General features: G+C 43.4%; 2 protein-coding genes and 1 non-coding gene across 5 annotated transcripts in view; 2 read left to right on the top strand and 1 right to left on the bottom strand.

The window, feature by feature from the left end:
* The first annotated feature begins 93 nt into the window (after positions 1-93).
* On the top strand, positions 94-11587 carry cckar (cholecystokinin A receptor). The gene is made up of 5 exons (XM_072376989.1): positions 94-419; positions 966-1217; positions 7562-7823; positions 8124-8251; positions 8664-11587. Exons 1-5 carry the CDS (start codon positions 293-295, stop codon positions 9269-9271), a joined length of 1377 nt encoding a protein of 458 aa, XP_072233090.1. The 5' UTR covers positions 94-292; the 3' UTR covers positions 9272-11587.
* On the top strand, positions 2605-2686 carry trnas-gcu (transfer RNA serine (anticodon GCU)). Its single transcript has one exon. It is a non-coding gene; the product is annotated as a tRNA-Ser (tRNA).
* The window catches only part of rbpjb (recombination signal binding protein for immunoglobulin kappa J region b), a 38875-nt gene continuing 33725 nt past the window's right edge, over positions 11581-16730 (bottom strand). For all 3 annotated transcript variants that reach the window (XM_072376985.1, XM_072376987.1, XM_072376986.1), the window contains one exon: positions 11581-15733. In XM_072376985.1, the coding sequence (XP_072233086.1) occupies positions 15409-15733 (325 nt within the window). In that variant the 3' untranslated portion in view covers positions 11581-15408. The remainder of the gene's footprint in view (positions 15734-16730) is intronic.

The following is a 16730-nucleotide window of genomic DNA, read 5'->3' as shown; positions in this document are numbered from 1 at the left end:
AATTATTTTTCATTGGGGGAGGGGTTGGGGGTCCAAAAGGCGGGCTGAGCTCTACGGAATCCTTCCACAAGTTACCAGACGCTGGATGAGCTGAGTACCAGTGGTGCGTAGCGCAAGAGCACGACAACTTGAAGAGAACCACTTCTCTCCTTTCTGATAGCTTCATTTTCAAAGGGATATTTAAAACTGCGCCTCGCCTCACACTTTTGAGCTTTTCTCTTTTTTCTTGAATGAGCATGACTGCTGCGGTTCTTGTGACAGACTTGACTTGAGCTCACGTAAAGAAAGCGACATGGAGACGTTCACCATACATGACGTGCTCGTTAATTCCACTGATCTGAACAGGATTTTGTGCAGTTTTGGGATCAAGAATATTTCGGAGTGCGAGAGCGAGGAGAACTTGCCTCCCGAGCCTCAAGGTAAAGTGATTTTATGGGTTTTTATAACAGTTAAATGCAATAGAACGGCTCGTGAAACAGCTAACGAGTCAATTAAAATGTCTGATAAAGATTAGTCTAAACAGAATAACATAATCTGAACTCGTTTTTTTTTTTTGTTCTTGCGTCAGTGCGCGTTACGCGTATGGCTCAGGTCCTCCACGAGCTGTTTTTCAGCGCACGTTGGTTTCTGGGCGGTTAAGTGCACCCAAGTGCATCTGTGCACTTTGAGGACACGCAGACAGAGAGCACAGAATAATCCGTTTATTATGTATTTTAGGGGGGGAAACCCACGCACTTATAGCCCGGAGTCATGCACAGATGAAAATGCGCGTACCAAGCATCCTCAGTGTGTTGTACACGAGTGGGTATTTTAGGAATAAATAGAGCGATGTTTGCTCAGAGGACATAAATTAATTTAAAACTATAGCCTAAATATTAGCTGCATGAGAGGTGGGGAGATGGTAAGGGTGCGTAAAGACCCAAACTGAAGAATAACTATTACGCGTGTATGTGTGTCTCTCTCAGATATCAACCAGACAGTTCGGATCGCCCTCTATAGCCTCATCTTCCTCCTCAGTGTCCTGGGCAACAGCCTCATCATCGTTGTCCTGGTGAGGAACCGGCGCATGAGAACCGTCACCAACCTTTTCCTGCTGTCCCTGGCCGTCAGTGACCTCATGGTCTCCCTGGTGTGCATCCCCTTCACCCTCATCCCCAACCTCATGAGGGACTTCATCTTCGGCATCGGCATATGCAAGCTGGTCATGTATTTCATGGGTATGTGGATATGCTGATGTTTTATAAGAACAAAAGTCTTTCATTCAACAGCTGAACATTCAGGCTGCATCAAACATACCTTATAAATTAAAAATGAATGTTGCAATTAATTATTTTTTTCATATTAAGTAGAGCAAATAGATATAGAATCACACCTAAATTGCATTTCTAAGACATAAACCTGCACAAGTCTGAATATGCTAATGAACCTGAAGCTCAAAGAGGTTAATGGGCTGTTAACGGGCCCCAATAAGAGAGCTGTCAGTGGAAACGGAAGAAGGGAATATGAAACTCCTTCAACAAGATAATTCAGCTTGGAGTGTTTGGAGAACAAACAAAATGGGAATGTTGTAAAAGGAAAACATACATGTCAGCCAAGGAAGGAGTCAAAGCACCAGGACAGGAAACTCAGACTCAATATGTCTGAAATTAGAAAATGTACGACCAAAGAAATGAAAGAGAAATGGGCAGAAACATGAGTCGATGTTAGTGACTCAGCTGCAACAAACCAGCTGAAGGAAAAGGGATTTCCATCCAGAAAAGCCAAATGTGACCCATCACGGACAGCTAAAGAAAATAAGGTCACAGTGGGCGAAAGAGAGGCTGTGGATGATTGGATGAAAGTGATATTCAGTGATGAATCGCTTTAGTTTGGTGTAGGTCCAATGAAACATATAAAGATGATATGTGGTTGATATCAGGTGAAGGACGAGGGCAGATGGGCTCTACAGTAAAAGCTCAGGTAGACACTGACATTTTGGAGTCTTTTCTCAGGAGTTTTGGTGATGTTCAGGACATTTTGCAGGATGATAATTCATCTTTCCAGATTTACGAACTAATCTGAATCTGATGGAAACTGAAGAAAATTGGCACAAAGCTGAGCCGTCAGCTGCTGTCCAAGACAGTCGGAACCCGACTGATAAACAATGTTTCTGATTAAGTGAATCAAAGAATTCAAGCTGTCGTGAAAACCAAAAGAGATGCAACAAAGTACAAACTTGGGAACTGTTTGATTCGTGTTTCCATCATTTTTCCTCTTCTCAATTAAAAACAGAAAGCTAGAAATGACCAAACCAGAATGTTTAGCTGTTGAATGAAATAGTTTTGTGTCATCTGATGGTTTCATATTTTTCTCAGTGTTTATAGCTGCACTCATAAAAGGGTCATTCAAATCATCTGAGGCCATCCTGCGCTATGTTTGTTTCCCTGGAAGTTCAAATGCTCCACGAGGCTTAATGACCTTGAGCTAAAGACAGTCCTGGTCAAGGGAGACTTGATGTGAGAGAAACTCAGGGCATGTTGGTGCAAGTCTAGTTTCTCCATCTACTGATTTTCTCAGTTTCTTTCCAAGCGTCTGTTTTCCTGGTCAGTGAATGCAGCAGAGGGAGACGAGGTGGCCGAGTGGTTAAGGCGATGGATTGCTAATCCATTGTGCTCTGCACGCGTGGGTTCGAATCCCATCCTCGTCGACATTTATTACCGTAACAAGCTATGAAGCCGCAGCTCTTCAGAGAGCATCTCCAACCCTTTACTTCCCTCTATGCCTTCGCTCTATTTCTACACTGACACAGCCTGAGTCGTCATTTTCCTTCAAAGCCGCTTTGGATAAAAACATTTCTGCCAAATGCATAAACATAATTATAAAAGTCATGTTCATGCCTCAGAAAAAAGGATGAATGTCAGTCGCTGTGGTAAACAGAACCTGTTGGAAGTCTGGGTCCCTGACAGCTTCACTCAGATGTTTCACATCATCAGTCTGAGTTCAAGAACGTATGAACAGGATTTGGAAACCAAGCACTTCCCAGAAATGTTGCAGTGAGGAGGAAGAAGACTCGGTGTTAATGATTTGTGAAGAAGCAAATAAACTCGGTGAGACGTTAATCCGACAAGACTTAGGTCTTATGTTGCATTTTCTGTTCAAGCACAACTTTTAAATGAATGTATCCTCAGCTGGAAGCTTCTTTTACACCTTTCTTTGTCGATTGAGTGCAACTCATCAACCTAAATAAATGGAGCTTTCTTGATTGGTATTGACAACATATTGAGTGGGTCATCCAATAACTCAAAGGTTGGTGCTTTGATTCCCTCTCTTGCCACTCAAAAAGATTGCTGGAGGTGTGACAGTCCCCCTCCTTGCCATGGCAGAGGTGCCCTTGAGCAAGGCACTGCACCCCCATGTTCCCTGGGTGCTGTGAACGGCTGCCCACTGCTCCAGTGTGTGGCCTCTGGCTCCACAGTGTGTGACCCTGTGCATGTGTGGGTTCAACAGGTGGATTTTGTGGATTTCCCTGCATGTATTTGGCAATAAAATCTGATCTTAATCTCTTAAAGTACCAACCCAGCAACCAGCAGGAGGGAAATACGACTCGGATGAGCATTTCCACGTCAGAGTAGATGTCATTTTAAAGTTTTTTCCTTCAAGAAGTCACAAAATCCCCATCAGGAGGACGAACAAAGGTTGGCAACATGCAGCGCTATCAATCATTCACGCATTCGTGAGGCGTGTTCAAGACCCACATATGAGAACTCTTTTTTCCCCTCAGATCTACAATATTTATTTAAAGTCTCGCTCCTTTTAGATAAGTTGCAGCAGTTGAGCTTAGTTCGTTTTCAGGGACAAATCGGTGTGACTCACTGCTGCTCGAAGCTGGGAAAAACCCGCTTCCCAGCAGGATTTTGAGCGTTTTCCTGGGATACGTTGGACAAGACCTGGAAATACAGGCAGTTATGGCCGGGCTGCTCGTGGCTTTTTCCCCCGGCGGCATGAATGGCGAACAATTGAGACAGAGAAGACATGTTGGAAACTATTAAGTTACCGACATGCCCTCTCATACTTGCAGTGTCTCCCAGATAAATGGTTGGAATAGCTTCAGTCTTCACGATAAGTTTAGTGGTAAACCCAGCTGGGGAAGAGAAGAGTCACTCCCAGAGGAGTTCACCTCTCTGTCTCGCTTTGACCCGGTCAAGTTGACCCGGCGGCCACAGCAGGAAACCTCAGCCTACAGACGGCTATCTGACCTGCCGTCAAGCATGAAAACATCAGACATGGCTGCTCGTACTCACAAGCTTTATAATTAATTTAGTAGCAAAACCGAGCTGTTTACGAGTTCCGCTGGTTTATCTGCTGACTCTGGAGCTCTGGCACTTTTAAGGTCTCCAAATTTATGTATAGTTTGATTCTTTGAATAAGACATGACGGCTGACAGGAATCTGATTTCACACCATCGCAGTCATAAACACAACATGTCACATCTGTCGTTTTGGCAACCAGAGGAAAACACACCAACTAAACTTGCTTCTCCACGTTGCTGGACTGGTTGGTGCCGGTTCCTCCACGAAGTGAGGTCTTGGTGGCCCTAAAGGCTGTAATTTTGATGGGTAATTTTGCTTGTGATGTCTTATGATGCATAAAACCAAACAGATTTTTAGCAGAAAGGGACTTTTCTGTTATGTCCTGGTTGGATTTCACCATTAGCTGGTTAGGGTTAGAAAAAACTACCATAGTTAGGGCTGAAATCTACTCTTTTTATTGCATGATCGTCAGCACCATGGGTAAACACTGCATGAGGTTGTCTGTGGGAGGACAGTCTCACAGGTTTCATGTATTTCAGACTAACCCCTCATCAGTTAACTCTTCTATGTGCAGAACTTCTGCTCACAGATCTCTGCTCTGCTCTCTGTCTGTTGTGAAGCAGTTTATGACCCGATAGCTGAGAGGTTGAGATACAAAACCACATAGCGGTTGATTCCCTCATCTGGCTGTTTTTTTACTCTGTGTTGTTCCCTTTATTTGACGCTCCACATTAAATCCACACGACTCCTTCTTGTTTTTTCCTCTAAATTGGGCAAAATAAGAACACCATGAAGACAGAAATGCTCTTACGGTGCTTCCTTGCTTGGAACAAGTGTTTGACACAAAATGGCAAAGCGGACACCTCTGACAGCAGATACTTTGGTCTTTTCCCAAAGTCTGGACAAGTTCCCACCTTTTTAAACACATTTAATTATATTTACACGCTTCAAAAGACAAATTACAAAGATGTTCTGTTGATAAAAACAAACCTCTTTGCCGTCTTTCTTCAAAGTAAGCTCTCATTTTAATTTAAGATGGTGTTTGAAGGGTGCATGAATGTCCATATAGAGTCTAAAGCTGTAAAGCAAGAGTAAACACTTGCTTTTTCCCCTTTAAACCACAGATATGATTACTTATTCATCTATAAACCAAACATAACTTCACAGTGCTGCCAAATTCTTTTATGTTCTATCGACAGTAGATCAACAGTAATGTCATAATAAGAAAAATTGTTCCTTTACACAACTAGACGGCAAATATCTCAACTTTTTACATGTTTTTGTCTTCATTAGGAAACATTACGTCTTCATAGCTGTATTGCACTGCATTTTATTTCAATGGTTCCAGGTCTTTTCATTCAAGTGTTTGAAATCTTCCACCCAGACAGCTTCGAGGAAGCAGAGTCAGAGCATTCAGGGATGTGAATTAGGTCTTCAGTCGATTTAATTTGCCTTTTATTCTGTTAAATACCGGCTTACTTCTTCTCCTGCCTCTCAGAAAGCCTCCGCAGAGATCTTTGCAGCAAGGTGGAATCATTACAGATGATGCTCTGTATACTTATTTTTCATTTTCATCCAATTACTGGCCAACAAGGAAATGTGATTTTAATTTTTCTTCTTCACTTCCTGTTGCTTCATTTAGCCGTACACAGAGATCAGTGTGCTGTCCTTTGGGATTACTACATCATTTTTCCTTGTGTTTATCTGTTTGTGTGTCGCTCTCTTGGATTGTAGGCAGCAGTAATTTGTGTGTATTTATAGATCTTCTTGTTATTGTTATGGAGTGTGTTAACGCTGATCAGGCAACCCAGGATGTGCTCTGTTGTTGCTCAGTAGTTAAACTTATTGTGACAAAACATTAATGTGCCAAATTATCGAAAACATTACAGTGGACATGTTTTGAGGATGTCTGCGAGTCACAAAAGATTAATGATCAATAAAATAAGATTAATTTACGTTGGATATAAAGCTACAGAACTGGAGCCGGTTAGCTTAGCGTGGCTTAAAAGTTAGCTAAGATATGCTTGAGCTAGCTTAACATATGATGTGCTATTTGTGAAATTTGTACAAAAACACAAGTGTTAAAAACTCCAAATTGCAATTTTACTCAAACTTTTTGATAGTTTTTAATGCATGCGTGAACTTAACCATTTAACTGTTGCCCATCTAATAAGTTAAGTTAAATATTGTATAAACAAGACGTAAAATGTTAATCAGGGAAACCTTAGACATGCTAGCCTTTTTTACCCTCTTAATGCTAAGCTAATCCTCATTTAGCAAAGAGTGTTTAGCCTACAAATGGCTGACATCTCCAGTTTTCTTTGGCCCACATTTAGATGGTGCCAATGCTGACTTTGATTGTGGTTGACAAAGCAGTCATATATCCACTAGAAATTGCCCAAATCTGCATTTTTCTTTGGGCCTCGCCTGGTCCTTATTGGCCATAAAAAGATGGTTTATGACATTTGGGCCACATCTGGCCCATTCAAACACACATCAGTGTCATAACTAACCCCAAAGTATCCCAGAATAAGGCTCAAATGTGTCTGCTATCTGGGTCATCTTCTGGCTGTAGCTTCATACAGGTACAAGAGTGAATCTAAGACTATAAGTACACTTTTTTTACAATAAAATAGAAAATAGAAAATTCCTCCAAAAATCACTGTTAAGTAACTAACTAAAAGATTTCGAGTTAAATGCTATTTTTTTTGGACTGAGCATTTACTTTTTCCAACCTGTGGAAAAGCAGTTACAGCATACACATCTTAATAAATATATATCTGCTCACAATTTTTGATAACTATTTTGGTTCTGAGCTGAAATAGAAACAGATTTGTGTAAAGTCGTTTCTCCAAAGTCCTTTATTCCACTGGTTAGTAAAACGTGGCCAATTCAAAGACAGTTTCAGTGCATAAAAATGGATTAAATCGAATAAATTTTTTCTGTATTTAGGCTGTGTTTGTTGGTTCGTTAGCTCAGTGGGTTATGATTAGCATGTATGACTGAAGGGGTGCAAGCTAACAACCTGAACAATCAATTAGCTTCTCAAAACTGTGAGAACTTAAAATCAGATCAAGTTTTAAAAGAAAATTATGTCATGCATCTGTATGGACTCTGGATAATAACTCACTAATAACCTCTGTAGGTTTTTAAGGCATTTGTTTTAAAGAACAGGGAACTATAAGAGGCTGCTGGGTGTCAGCCAATCAGAGCTCAACGCTGAAATCAATCAGCTTCCTCTGATCCATTTTTGGGTTTTGTTCTCTGTGCAGGGGTCTCGGTAAGTGTTTCGACCTTCAACCTGGTGGCCATCTCCCTGGAGCGCTACAGCGCCATTTGTAACCCGCTGACTTCCAGGACGTGGCAGACAAAATCCCACGCCGCCAAGGTCATCACTGCCACGTGGGTGGTGTCCTTCGTACTGATGCTGCCTTACCCCATCTCCAGCACCCTGAAGCCGTTCACCCGCCTCGACAACAGCACCGGGCACATGTGCCGCCTGGTGTGGCCAAATGACATCATCCAACAGTCCTGGTGAGCTGAGTTAACTTAAAAAGAGTTAGGTTCAGATGGCAACTTTATTGATTTTCTCACCCTGGTGCTGCAGGTGTGACACAGCCTTTGGGGAAAATGGCAACACACATTTCTGACCCTTAAAAAAGTAAAAGCAAACACCTCAGTTGCTGCTGATTTGCCAAGTCAGCATGTTTACAGATGACATTAAAAAACACAGCTGTTCACAGAGCCGTTTGGCTGTCGTCTTTCTTTCAGTAAGATAAAAGAAATGCTCATTTCCATGCACTCATTGCTCTTAATAAGTCTTAAATATTTCAGGTACGTGTCTCTGCTGTTGTTGCTCTTTCTGATTCCCGGCATCGTTATGATGACAGCTTATGGACTTATTTCCTTGGAACTCTACCGGGGAATCAGGTTTGAGCTGTCCAGCAGGAAATCTATCAGAGGTATGAAAACAACGGATTAAAACAAAATATTTCTCTTCGTACTTCTTTTGTTCTACCATCAAAACAACTTTAGGACACAAACGTTCTAACCAAATACTTCCCAAACATGTGCTTTTTATGCTGTGGACTAACACACATTAAGCATTCCTAACATGCCAGCGTCTCTGGAACTGATTTGAAATATAACGCGGTGCCCATTTTAATCACATTGCATGGTTGATCAAGAATGAATAAGCCACTCACATCTGGTTGCACATAAATGGCATTAAGAGACTGAAGCATTCTTTCTTTGTGTAACATTTCTTATAACTTATTGTTTGATCATACAGTTTAAAGCAGAATGTGAAGCTTACAGATGCCATGTGCAGCTGATACGAATTCACTTATCTTTTAATATTCTCTTCCCTGACAGGCAGGCAGTCCAGCACTAGCAGTATAAAGCCAGGTGACAGTGACGGCTGTTATTTGCAACCCTCTAAAAAGAAGAGCTCAATGGTGACTACAAGCACCGGAGCCAACCCCAGCAGCACCCCCACGCCGGTGCGAGTGTTCAGCAACAGCTCCACATCCAACCTCATGGCCAAGAAGCGCGTCATCCGCATGCTCCTGGTCATCGTCTTTCTCTTCTTCCTGTGCTGGACCCCCATCTTTGTGGTCAACGCGTGGCAGGCCTTCGACCGTCGCTCTGCCTACCGACTCACCGGTGCTCCCATCTCCTTCATCCACCTGCTGTCCTACACCTCGGCCTGCGTCAACCCCATCATTTACTGCTTCATGAACAAGCGCTTCCGCCAGGGCATGTTATCCACCTTCACTTGCTGCAGCTGCTTCAGGACGGGCTTCAGATGGAACAGCAGCTTAGGCAGGTCAGCTGGAAGCAGGATCTCCAAAGGGGAAGCGGGCAGATCGAGAACGGAGCCAAGGACCCCCGAGCAGAATGGTCATACTCCTCCAAGTGGAGCCAGCACACGGTTCACCTACACTGGCATCCGTGCATCTGCCTGGAGTGAGCTGACGTAACCTGGACTGGTATGTCTGTGCAGGAGTGCTGGTCTGAGTGCAAACACATGAAGGGAATCTGTGGTGCGTTGTAAAGCCTTCGCAGAGTTTTCTGGACTGGTTTATGAGCAGCTTTGTTGCTTTCTCTCAGTGTGACATGACATGGGTGTATGGGGTTAGCCACTGCGGAGCAGCTCTGTTGTGCATTCAGCACTCTCACAGCACACAGCACAGCCAAAATGTTTACTCAAAACTTTCAGCGTCCAAGAGTACTTACTGACTGACGCCAGATGCTTGTCAGTGTCAGGAACCACAAGTTTGACATGAGGTGGTCTGACACAGAGGGAAACCAGTTAATATCTCATTCTTCCTGTGCTCCATTTGCATAAAGGTGGCGCATTTTTAAAATGACAATCTGCTATAAAAAGGACTTAATTTTACGACTTACTACCAAATAAAATTCTTCATGACCCGCCCTACTTGGCTTCCCCTAATGTTCTCATGCAAGCAGTTACAGATCTAAAGTCACGGTGTTAATTAGTTTTCCCGGCCATCTGCCAGAAACTTAGAGCCTGGGGCACCTGCTCAACCAGTTGAGCCGTCTGACGTCTGGCGCCCGATGTACAGAGGCTGAAGCTCCTTGACACAGCTGGACTGGTTAAGAGTCCCGACCTGTGGCCCACTGACCCTGTTCCTGTCAAACATCTTTTAAAATAAGACTAGAAAAAAAGAAAGCCTGCAGTAAAGGAAATGCAGGAGGGAATGGGCTACAGCTAGCTGATTAGCAATGCCAGAACTTTCTTTCTAAATTAAATACTTAGAATAGCCCCTCTTAAAGTGTTGTGGAAAAAAGAGACAAAACCAAAAAGACATTTTACATATTTGTTTCATGCAGTGGAATATAACCAATAGTCTTCAACAGCTGCTAATCAGACCTCACAGGTTTGGCGTGCCCGTCTATCGAGGCAGCCATTTATTTCCATTTATATCTGTATAACTGTTTCACAATATGTTATGCTGCTTCAGAAACTTTCCATGTTTGTGTAATTAGCTGTATTACTCCAACTGTTGCATGATAATACAGTTTGAAGCAAACTCTCAGCAATAGTGGAGGTTTACTGAAGTTACAAGCTTGCGTGTGGTTAGCTTAGCGGCTAGCATGACAAGCAAAATAGTGGGAAAGAGCTAGCTTGTCAAATCCTCAAAAAGGACTAGTTAGTTGTGATTTTCCCACTTTTTGAGATGGCAAACACTTTAATACCCATCCTTTTTAAAAAATATTGTATCTGTAGTCAAACATAAAAGCGTTTTTGTATGCGAATCAGTGCTATCTATGCTAAGCTATCTGAGCTAACTGCCAGACAAACCAAGTTTTAACTTGACTATTCACTTAGCAGCCAGTAATGGAATGAAAAACTTAAAACACACCACTTATATTTCTGAAATAACCGCATACTTGGAATATATGAAGGTTGAGAGAACCCATTTGGAGAAAGAAAAGCAGTAAAACTATTTATCACTTTTGAACATGCAGCTGCAGGTATTCTGATATTTGTAAACCGACTTATTTGTCATCTTCACACTGAGATGCTATTGCACCCAGTAGCTCCACAACAAAGTCCCCCACTGTACAAATAGTTCCCGTCCTTGACCCTGTGTATGTGTGTACATAAGGCACTTTGAAGCTGGAGAGGCCTTATCAGTTTGTGGGATTTTGAACACCTGCAACTTCTCTTACGAGAGTAAATTCCTGCCATTACCTGAGTGATTTCCACACATTCTTTCTATTAAATATAGCAGCGTCGATGTAGCAATTTATTCCTGTTTTCTTTGTGTCTCTATGTAAGTTCTAATGTTGATAACGACAATATTGCTCTGTAATTCCTGTCATTTTCTGAAGGAAAATGTTGTAACTTTAAGCGTTTTGTTCAGATGCATGACATATGACAATTTTAGGCACATAGCTGAATGTATAAACACAATCCCAGTGATTTTCCTCACTTGTAACCTTCATCCAAGTGTGGCTCTGCGAGACGTATCATGTTCTCTATGACCCATAACCTCATCCGGTTTGTGGTTGAAAGTGTAAAGACTTTGACTGGCATGGTGTGCAGAGCCGGGGAAGAATAACTCGATGCTTTTAACAGCTTTCATGAAAGTGGATTTAGAAGGACTGTAGTGGGGCTTCTTTGTTGATGCACAGCCCCGGAGCACAAAGGAGTATGCTTTAAATACGAAAAGGACACGTCTGGACCCATCAACCATAATTAAGAGTAAAAAAATTAAATGTACTTGTTTAAAAGCTTCAATTAAAAACACACAAAACAAGATTTTATATCACTTTTTTAATTCTCGTTTTTATGCCAATATTGCAAGTTTTTTCTTGTTTTTTTTTCTTCTTTTAATGACATACAGATTTGAGCATGATCTGGAGCTGCAATATGTACAAAAACAAACTAACATGTTATCAAAAAAAACAAAACAAAACAAAAAAAACGTCCCCTTTGTTTTGACGTTATTGCTAAATGTTACAAACGGCACAGGTTTCTACCATCAGCAACCCTTTGAGCACTGAGTTTTCTACCACAATGACACCTCTGCTTACCATTTACTAGAATAATACACAGATAAGAGTGAGAGAAGTTAAAGATAGTGGAAGGATGTGAAGAAGACGAAGAGGAGGGAGAAGCCGACAACAAAAAAGGTGATCAAACTGTAGCAAAGCTAAGCATAAACAGGCTGTTAGAAACACAAAAAGGTGAGCACGCTCTAAATGTTCATCCGAAAAACATGAGCCATAAAGAGTGAGGATGAAATGTGTGAGAGAAATAGAAAGGTTAGCGCTCTGTAGTGCAAACAGCCAAATAGTCTTAAGGAGAAGTAAGGCTGAGTGCGACAGAGAAGAGCTCCACACTCCTTTTTTTTTTATGTAATCGTTTAAAGCTGCCTCTCACTCTGCCCCGTTTTGTATAGCAGTGCATGGAAACTACATTATAAAAGACATTTGGCATATTAGAGGATACATACATTGTTCAGAGCTCATAAAAACACATACACAAGAACAGCTGCTTTTTGGAGGTGTAAAAACAAACATGACCGGACACGTAGGAGAGGAAAAAACTGTTAAGATACTCTGCAAAAAGCAAACGCTGATGAGACGCCGTTCTCTGCGACAGCTTCGCCGCCGGGTTCATATCAACACAACGTGAGAAGGTTTGTAACATGTTTTGACCCCTTTTGACAGTTCGCCCCCTTCACGCCGCCGCGCAGCGATCCCTTAAAAGTCTGCGCGTCCGAAGAGGGGAAAAAACCCCAAACTGTAAACCGGCTCCGATTGTCAAGGCGACATATTTGTGGGAAGCATGCATCACCGCTTTTATTAGTTTGAGCGAATGTGACAAAGCTGCTCTGTTTAGACTCGCAGGAAGAGACGACGAGGAGCTGGGGGGGGGGTGGCCAAATGTAAACAAAACCCCAAAAATATCCAAGCTTGACCGGCAGGTGAGGTGAGGTGGGGGGGGACGGTAATGCAGAGGCTCTGTTAAAAACTATTTTTAGAAGAGGCGTAGAAACAGGTTCATGTTAAAAATCCACAGTTTTGGTGCCCTTCTTCCTGCAGAGTAAAGGGTTCAGGCTGACCTCGGCTCGCCTCAGGAGCTCCACGTGAAGAAGCGCCACCACTCGGGCTGGATGCTACGCCGCCGCTCCGGGACAGAAAGGAAGCGGCGTCCCAAACCAACCTAGGCAGCACGGGCAATAATGCACTTCTTCTTCTTCTCTTTTTTTTTTTTTTCCTTTTTTTGTTTTCCGACATAAGACAAGGGGAGACTCTGTACCAATAATTTAAAAATATCAATATTACAATATAAAACATTTAACATTAATGACAAACAGGTGGGCAAAAGAAGGCGAAACGGGGGCATAAGTTAATTCTTTCCTCTTTTTTTCTCATACATGGAAGGGGGTGCAAGCGAATCCTTTTCTGTTCCTATTTCAAGGTGTAACAAAACTCTGAAATACTTCATCAAGCAGACATTCAAGTTACAGTATAGCTGTTCTTTTTCCCCAAAGCGTTTACAGTTGAACTGTAAGAGTATTGCCTTTGAATGAATGTTTGCAGACATTTGGATCCTGGTGGAAGACAGAAAAACCCAATACTTTCTTCTTCTTGGAGGAGCTGGAACACATGTTTTTAAAAAGAAATGGAAAGAGTCTGACTCAAATATCCACAACAGCGACAACAAACACTCACGCACATACGCTTCCTGCTGGCTGGTGAACTAGTGCTCAGGCGGACAAGAACAGAACAGAAAAAACTAAAACGGCTAAATGACCTGTACAATATTGCTGTTATAGTTTGGAAAAACGCACATATTCACTCTATAACACACATGTAGAAGGCCTTTATGCTCCCACGGGAGATGCAGTCGCCGTGAATATGCGTGAGTGCAGCGAGTCGGACAGCGAGTTCACGGCGTTTCCACGCCGGCTCTGCAGAGACGAGAAATCACAGGAAAGAAAAGAAGGCCGAGAGGAGCTCCCAAGCGCTCGTCACACATTGTACCAACAGTGAGGATCTAAATAAACGGGCTTTTTTTGTACTTGTACACCAAGAACGAAGGCTGAGAGGTCCCCTCCGAAGGCTGCTTTGCATGAAAATGTGGTTGGAGAGCGGCGAGCTCCAGACGGCAGAGCTCCTGTGATAAGACGCCAGGCTCTGTGCTACGCACAGCTTCTTCCAACGTGAGTAAACGGCAGATAAGAAAAAGTTGGGTTTTTTTGTTATTTTTTCATGGAATTGAACTTTTCAATAAGGCCACATCTTTTTTTTTTTTTTGTCTTTTCGGATTTTTTTTTGTTTTTCCTTTAAAAACCACCAGATATTAATGCCACCAGAACTAGAGCAAACACTGGAAGACACCTCGCCGGGTGCAGTTCGAGACAAGTTTCACGACATTGTTTTGATACGCTAGCAGTGAGCAACAGATAGAGGATATTAGATATGTGACTGGTCTAACTGTGTACACAGTAGAATATACAGTACTAAGGCTATCCTTTAAAGTCATGACTACGCTTATTACAAGTTTGAAAATGGCAAAACCAGCTTGTTTTTGTAACCACAAAAGTCTTATTTTCTTTTTGTTTCTGCAAATGTTGCTACAGCTCCGTGTGAGATGGTACTGATGTGTATACTTTCCAGGAGATATAGCGCACGTAGAGTATTGCAGGCAAGGCAGAGGCGTTGCTTAAAGCTTTTCTTTTTAAAGACTTCATAAAAACCAATGATAAAAAATAGGCCCTCTGAGGTTACCCCCCCCCCTCCCCAAACAAACCCCAGACTTCAGATTATCCCCAGAAAGAAGATGCAGAAGTATCAAAACAAACAAATCAATCCAGAGACTGAAAAGCAGGCGTTTTGGAAGGTCACAACATACAGGTCGGGGATTTTGGACCTCAAAACGGGGGAAAACAAAGCCCAAGCTCAGAGGAAGAATAGAAACTATTTGGTAACAAAAGTGTACTATATGTTTAATACAAAAAAGGTATGGAGAAAAATGTACCTTTACTAAAGCTTATACAAGATCCTTGGTCCATAAAAACTATGTTATCGTCACGTTTTCTGTGTGTCCCTCTGCATCCTGACGCTCCCTTCAACAACAATACATCCAGCCCCCTTTTAGGAATCCGCAGATGAATGCAGGACAAAGAAAAGAAGAGGAATCATTAGAAAAAACAAGTGGATGAAGGGGTCGGGAGAAGCAGGGCAAAAATATATATTCCTTTTTTTTTTGTACACGGTGGATGTATTGTTGTTGTGGTTTCTCACGGCTGAAGGAAGGTGCTGGTGCTCTGAGCCTGCAGGAACTTCACTCACTCCACACACCAGGACTAGGAAGGCAGGTCCTCTGAGAGTGACCACAGGAGAGAAGGTGTGGGGGGGGGAGGGGGCGCGGCACGCAGCCCACACCCCTTCAGATGTCCCCTGCGCCTGCTCCTTTTGTCCTGCCGCTTCTGTTCTTTTCAGCTTCTTTGTATCCAAAAGTAATACGCAGCACTTTAGAGTGAAGTCAGTTTTCGGTTTATTTCCTATAGTCTTTCTATACCTGGCGGTATATTTGCTCTCAAGGCATACTGTAATGAGTGGCCCCCTGTGTGCGTTAGGACACCACAGCCGCGGCGGTGGAGGATGAGGATGTGACTCCCGCGCTGGAGGTGCTGTTGGGGCCGTAGACGGCGGAGCCGGCCTCCTGGCCGCTGTTGCTCAGCAGACTGGAGTTTCCGGCGCGCAGGATGGCGCCGGCGGCGCTGCAGTGAGGCCTCGGCCCGGGCTCCGGCGTGTAGGTGAAGGTCAGTGTGGTGGAGTAGATGATGCCGTCGTTCCTCACCAGCGTGACGGGCACCTGGACCGGCTGCCGCACCCAGCGCCAGCCTTCGCGGAAGGCGGAGATGTCGGGCACCACGCACAGCATGCTCTCCGCACACCTGCGTGAGAGGGGAAACGTTAGGCCTGGGGGGCAAGAACCAGCAAGCTGGCAGGCAACATCTATACCTGAGCAGAAGAAGAAAGCTCATTACTGCTGCTATTAGACGCACAGCTTTCAGCGGTGATGCTCTGCCACCGGCAGCTCCGGCTTGTTCCGGCGGATCGTCCCTTTAAGTTAAGACACCTCAGCTGGATTTAAATCGGCTCATTCAGGAAGCTGTGAGAAACTCTGGTGTTTGGGATCATCATCTTGTGGCTCCGTCCTATGAGCTTGGAGGCGTTTACTGGAACTTGGCAGTTATTTCCACAGTCTTCTGTCTTCCTTGGCCTACCGTTCCCTTTGTGACTACAGAGCTCACCAGAGCACTCTTTCTTCTTCATGGCCTTCATGACAGTCGATTCTGGTCATCCTGAGGTTCGATGTGATGTCTCCGAGCTTCATGACAACTTCCTCGACCTTCATTGGCACAGCTTCTCTCCTCATGTTGAACAATGGCAGCGACGGCCCTCCTTCCAACCACATTTATGACCAAATGTTCTCTGAAGCCGTCCGAATGCTGTTCACAGAGATGCGAAACACTCTTTCCCTCTAAATCTGCCATTTTACAAGTTTTCTAAAGTCCTCGACAGGATTCAAGTCAAGGGAAGACGAAGAGTTCAGGTCATCATTCTGAAGTCTTAGCTTGGATCCCAGCAGCTGAATGTGACTCATCACTGCCCCCTTGTGGCCTTTTTGTGTAACACTATCTAGAAACTCTTCCAGAGACGGGTAGCAGCTTTGAGAGTTGATTTTCAGTTAATCCTCAGCCTGAAAAGGTCCTACTAGCTCATCCTTGACCACAGCAGCCCATACCCCCCCACCCCCCCTCCACCCTGCTGGGGCCCCACTCAAAGCACATCAGCACATTTACATGGAGTTACACCCAGATCGGCTTTAAGCTGTTCGCTGTATCCTGCAGGCTGGGATTAATCAACTCTCTGAAATAATCGCACCAC

The sequence above is a fragment of the Leuresthes tenuis genome, unplaced genomic scaffold, assembly GCF_036924035.1.
Source record: "Leuresthes tenuis unplaced genomic scaffold, fLeuTen1.0.hap1 SCAF_22, whole genome shotgun sequence".
Taxonomy (NCBI): Eukaryota; Metazoa; Chordata; class Actinopteri; order Atheriniformes; family Atherinopsidae; genus Leuresthes; species Leuresthes tenuis.
This window is presented reverse-complemented; position numbering and strand designations above follow the sequence as displayed.

Excerpts from the sequence above, each read along its gene's own strand:
- cckar (XM_072376989.1), top strand. The coding sequence starts at position 293 with ATGGAGACGTTCACCATACATGACGTGCTCGTTAATTCCACTGATCTG. Across the intron at positions 420-965 it reads CTTGCCTCCCGAGCCTCAAG|ATATCAACCAGACAGTTCGG; the intron begins GTAAAGTGATTT and ends TGTCTCTCTCAG. Across the intron at positions 7,824-8,123 it reads GACATCATCCAACAGTCCTG|GTACGTGTCTCTGCTGTTGT; the intron begins GTGAGCTGAGTT and ends TAAATATTTCAG.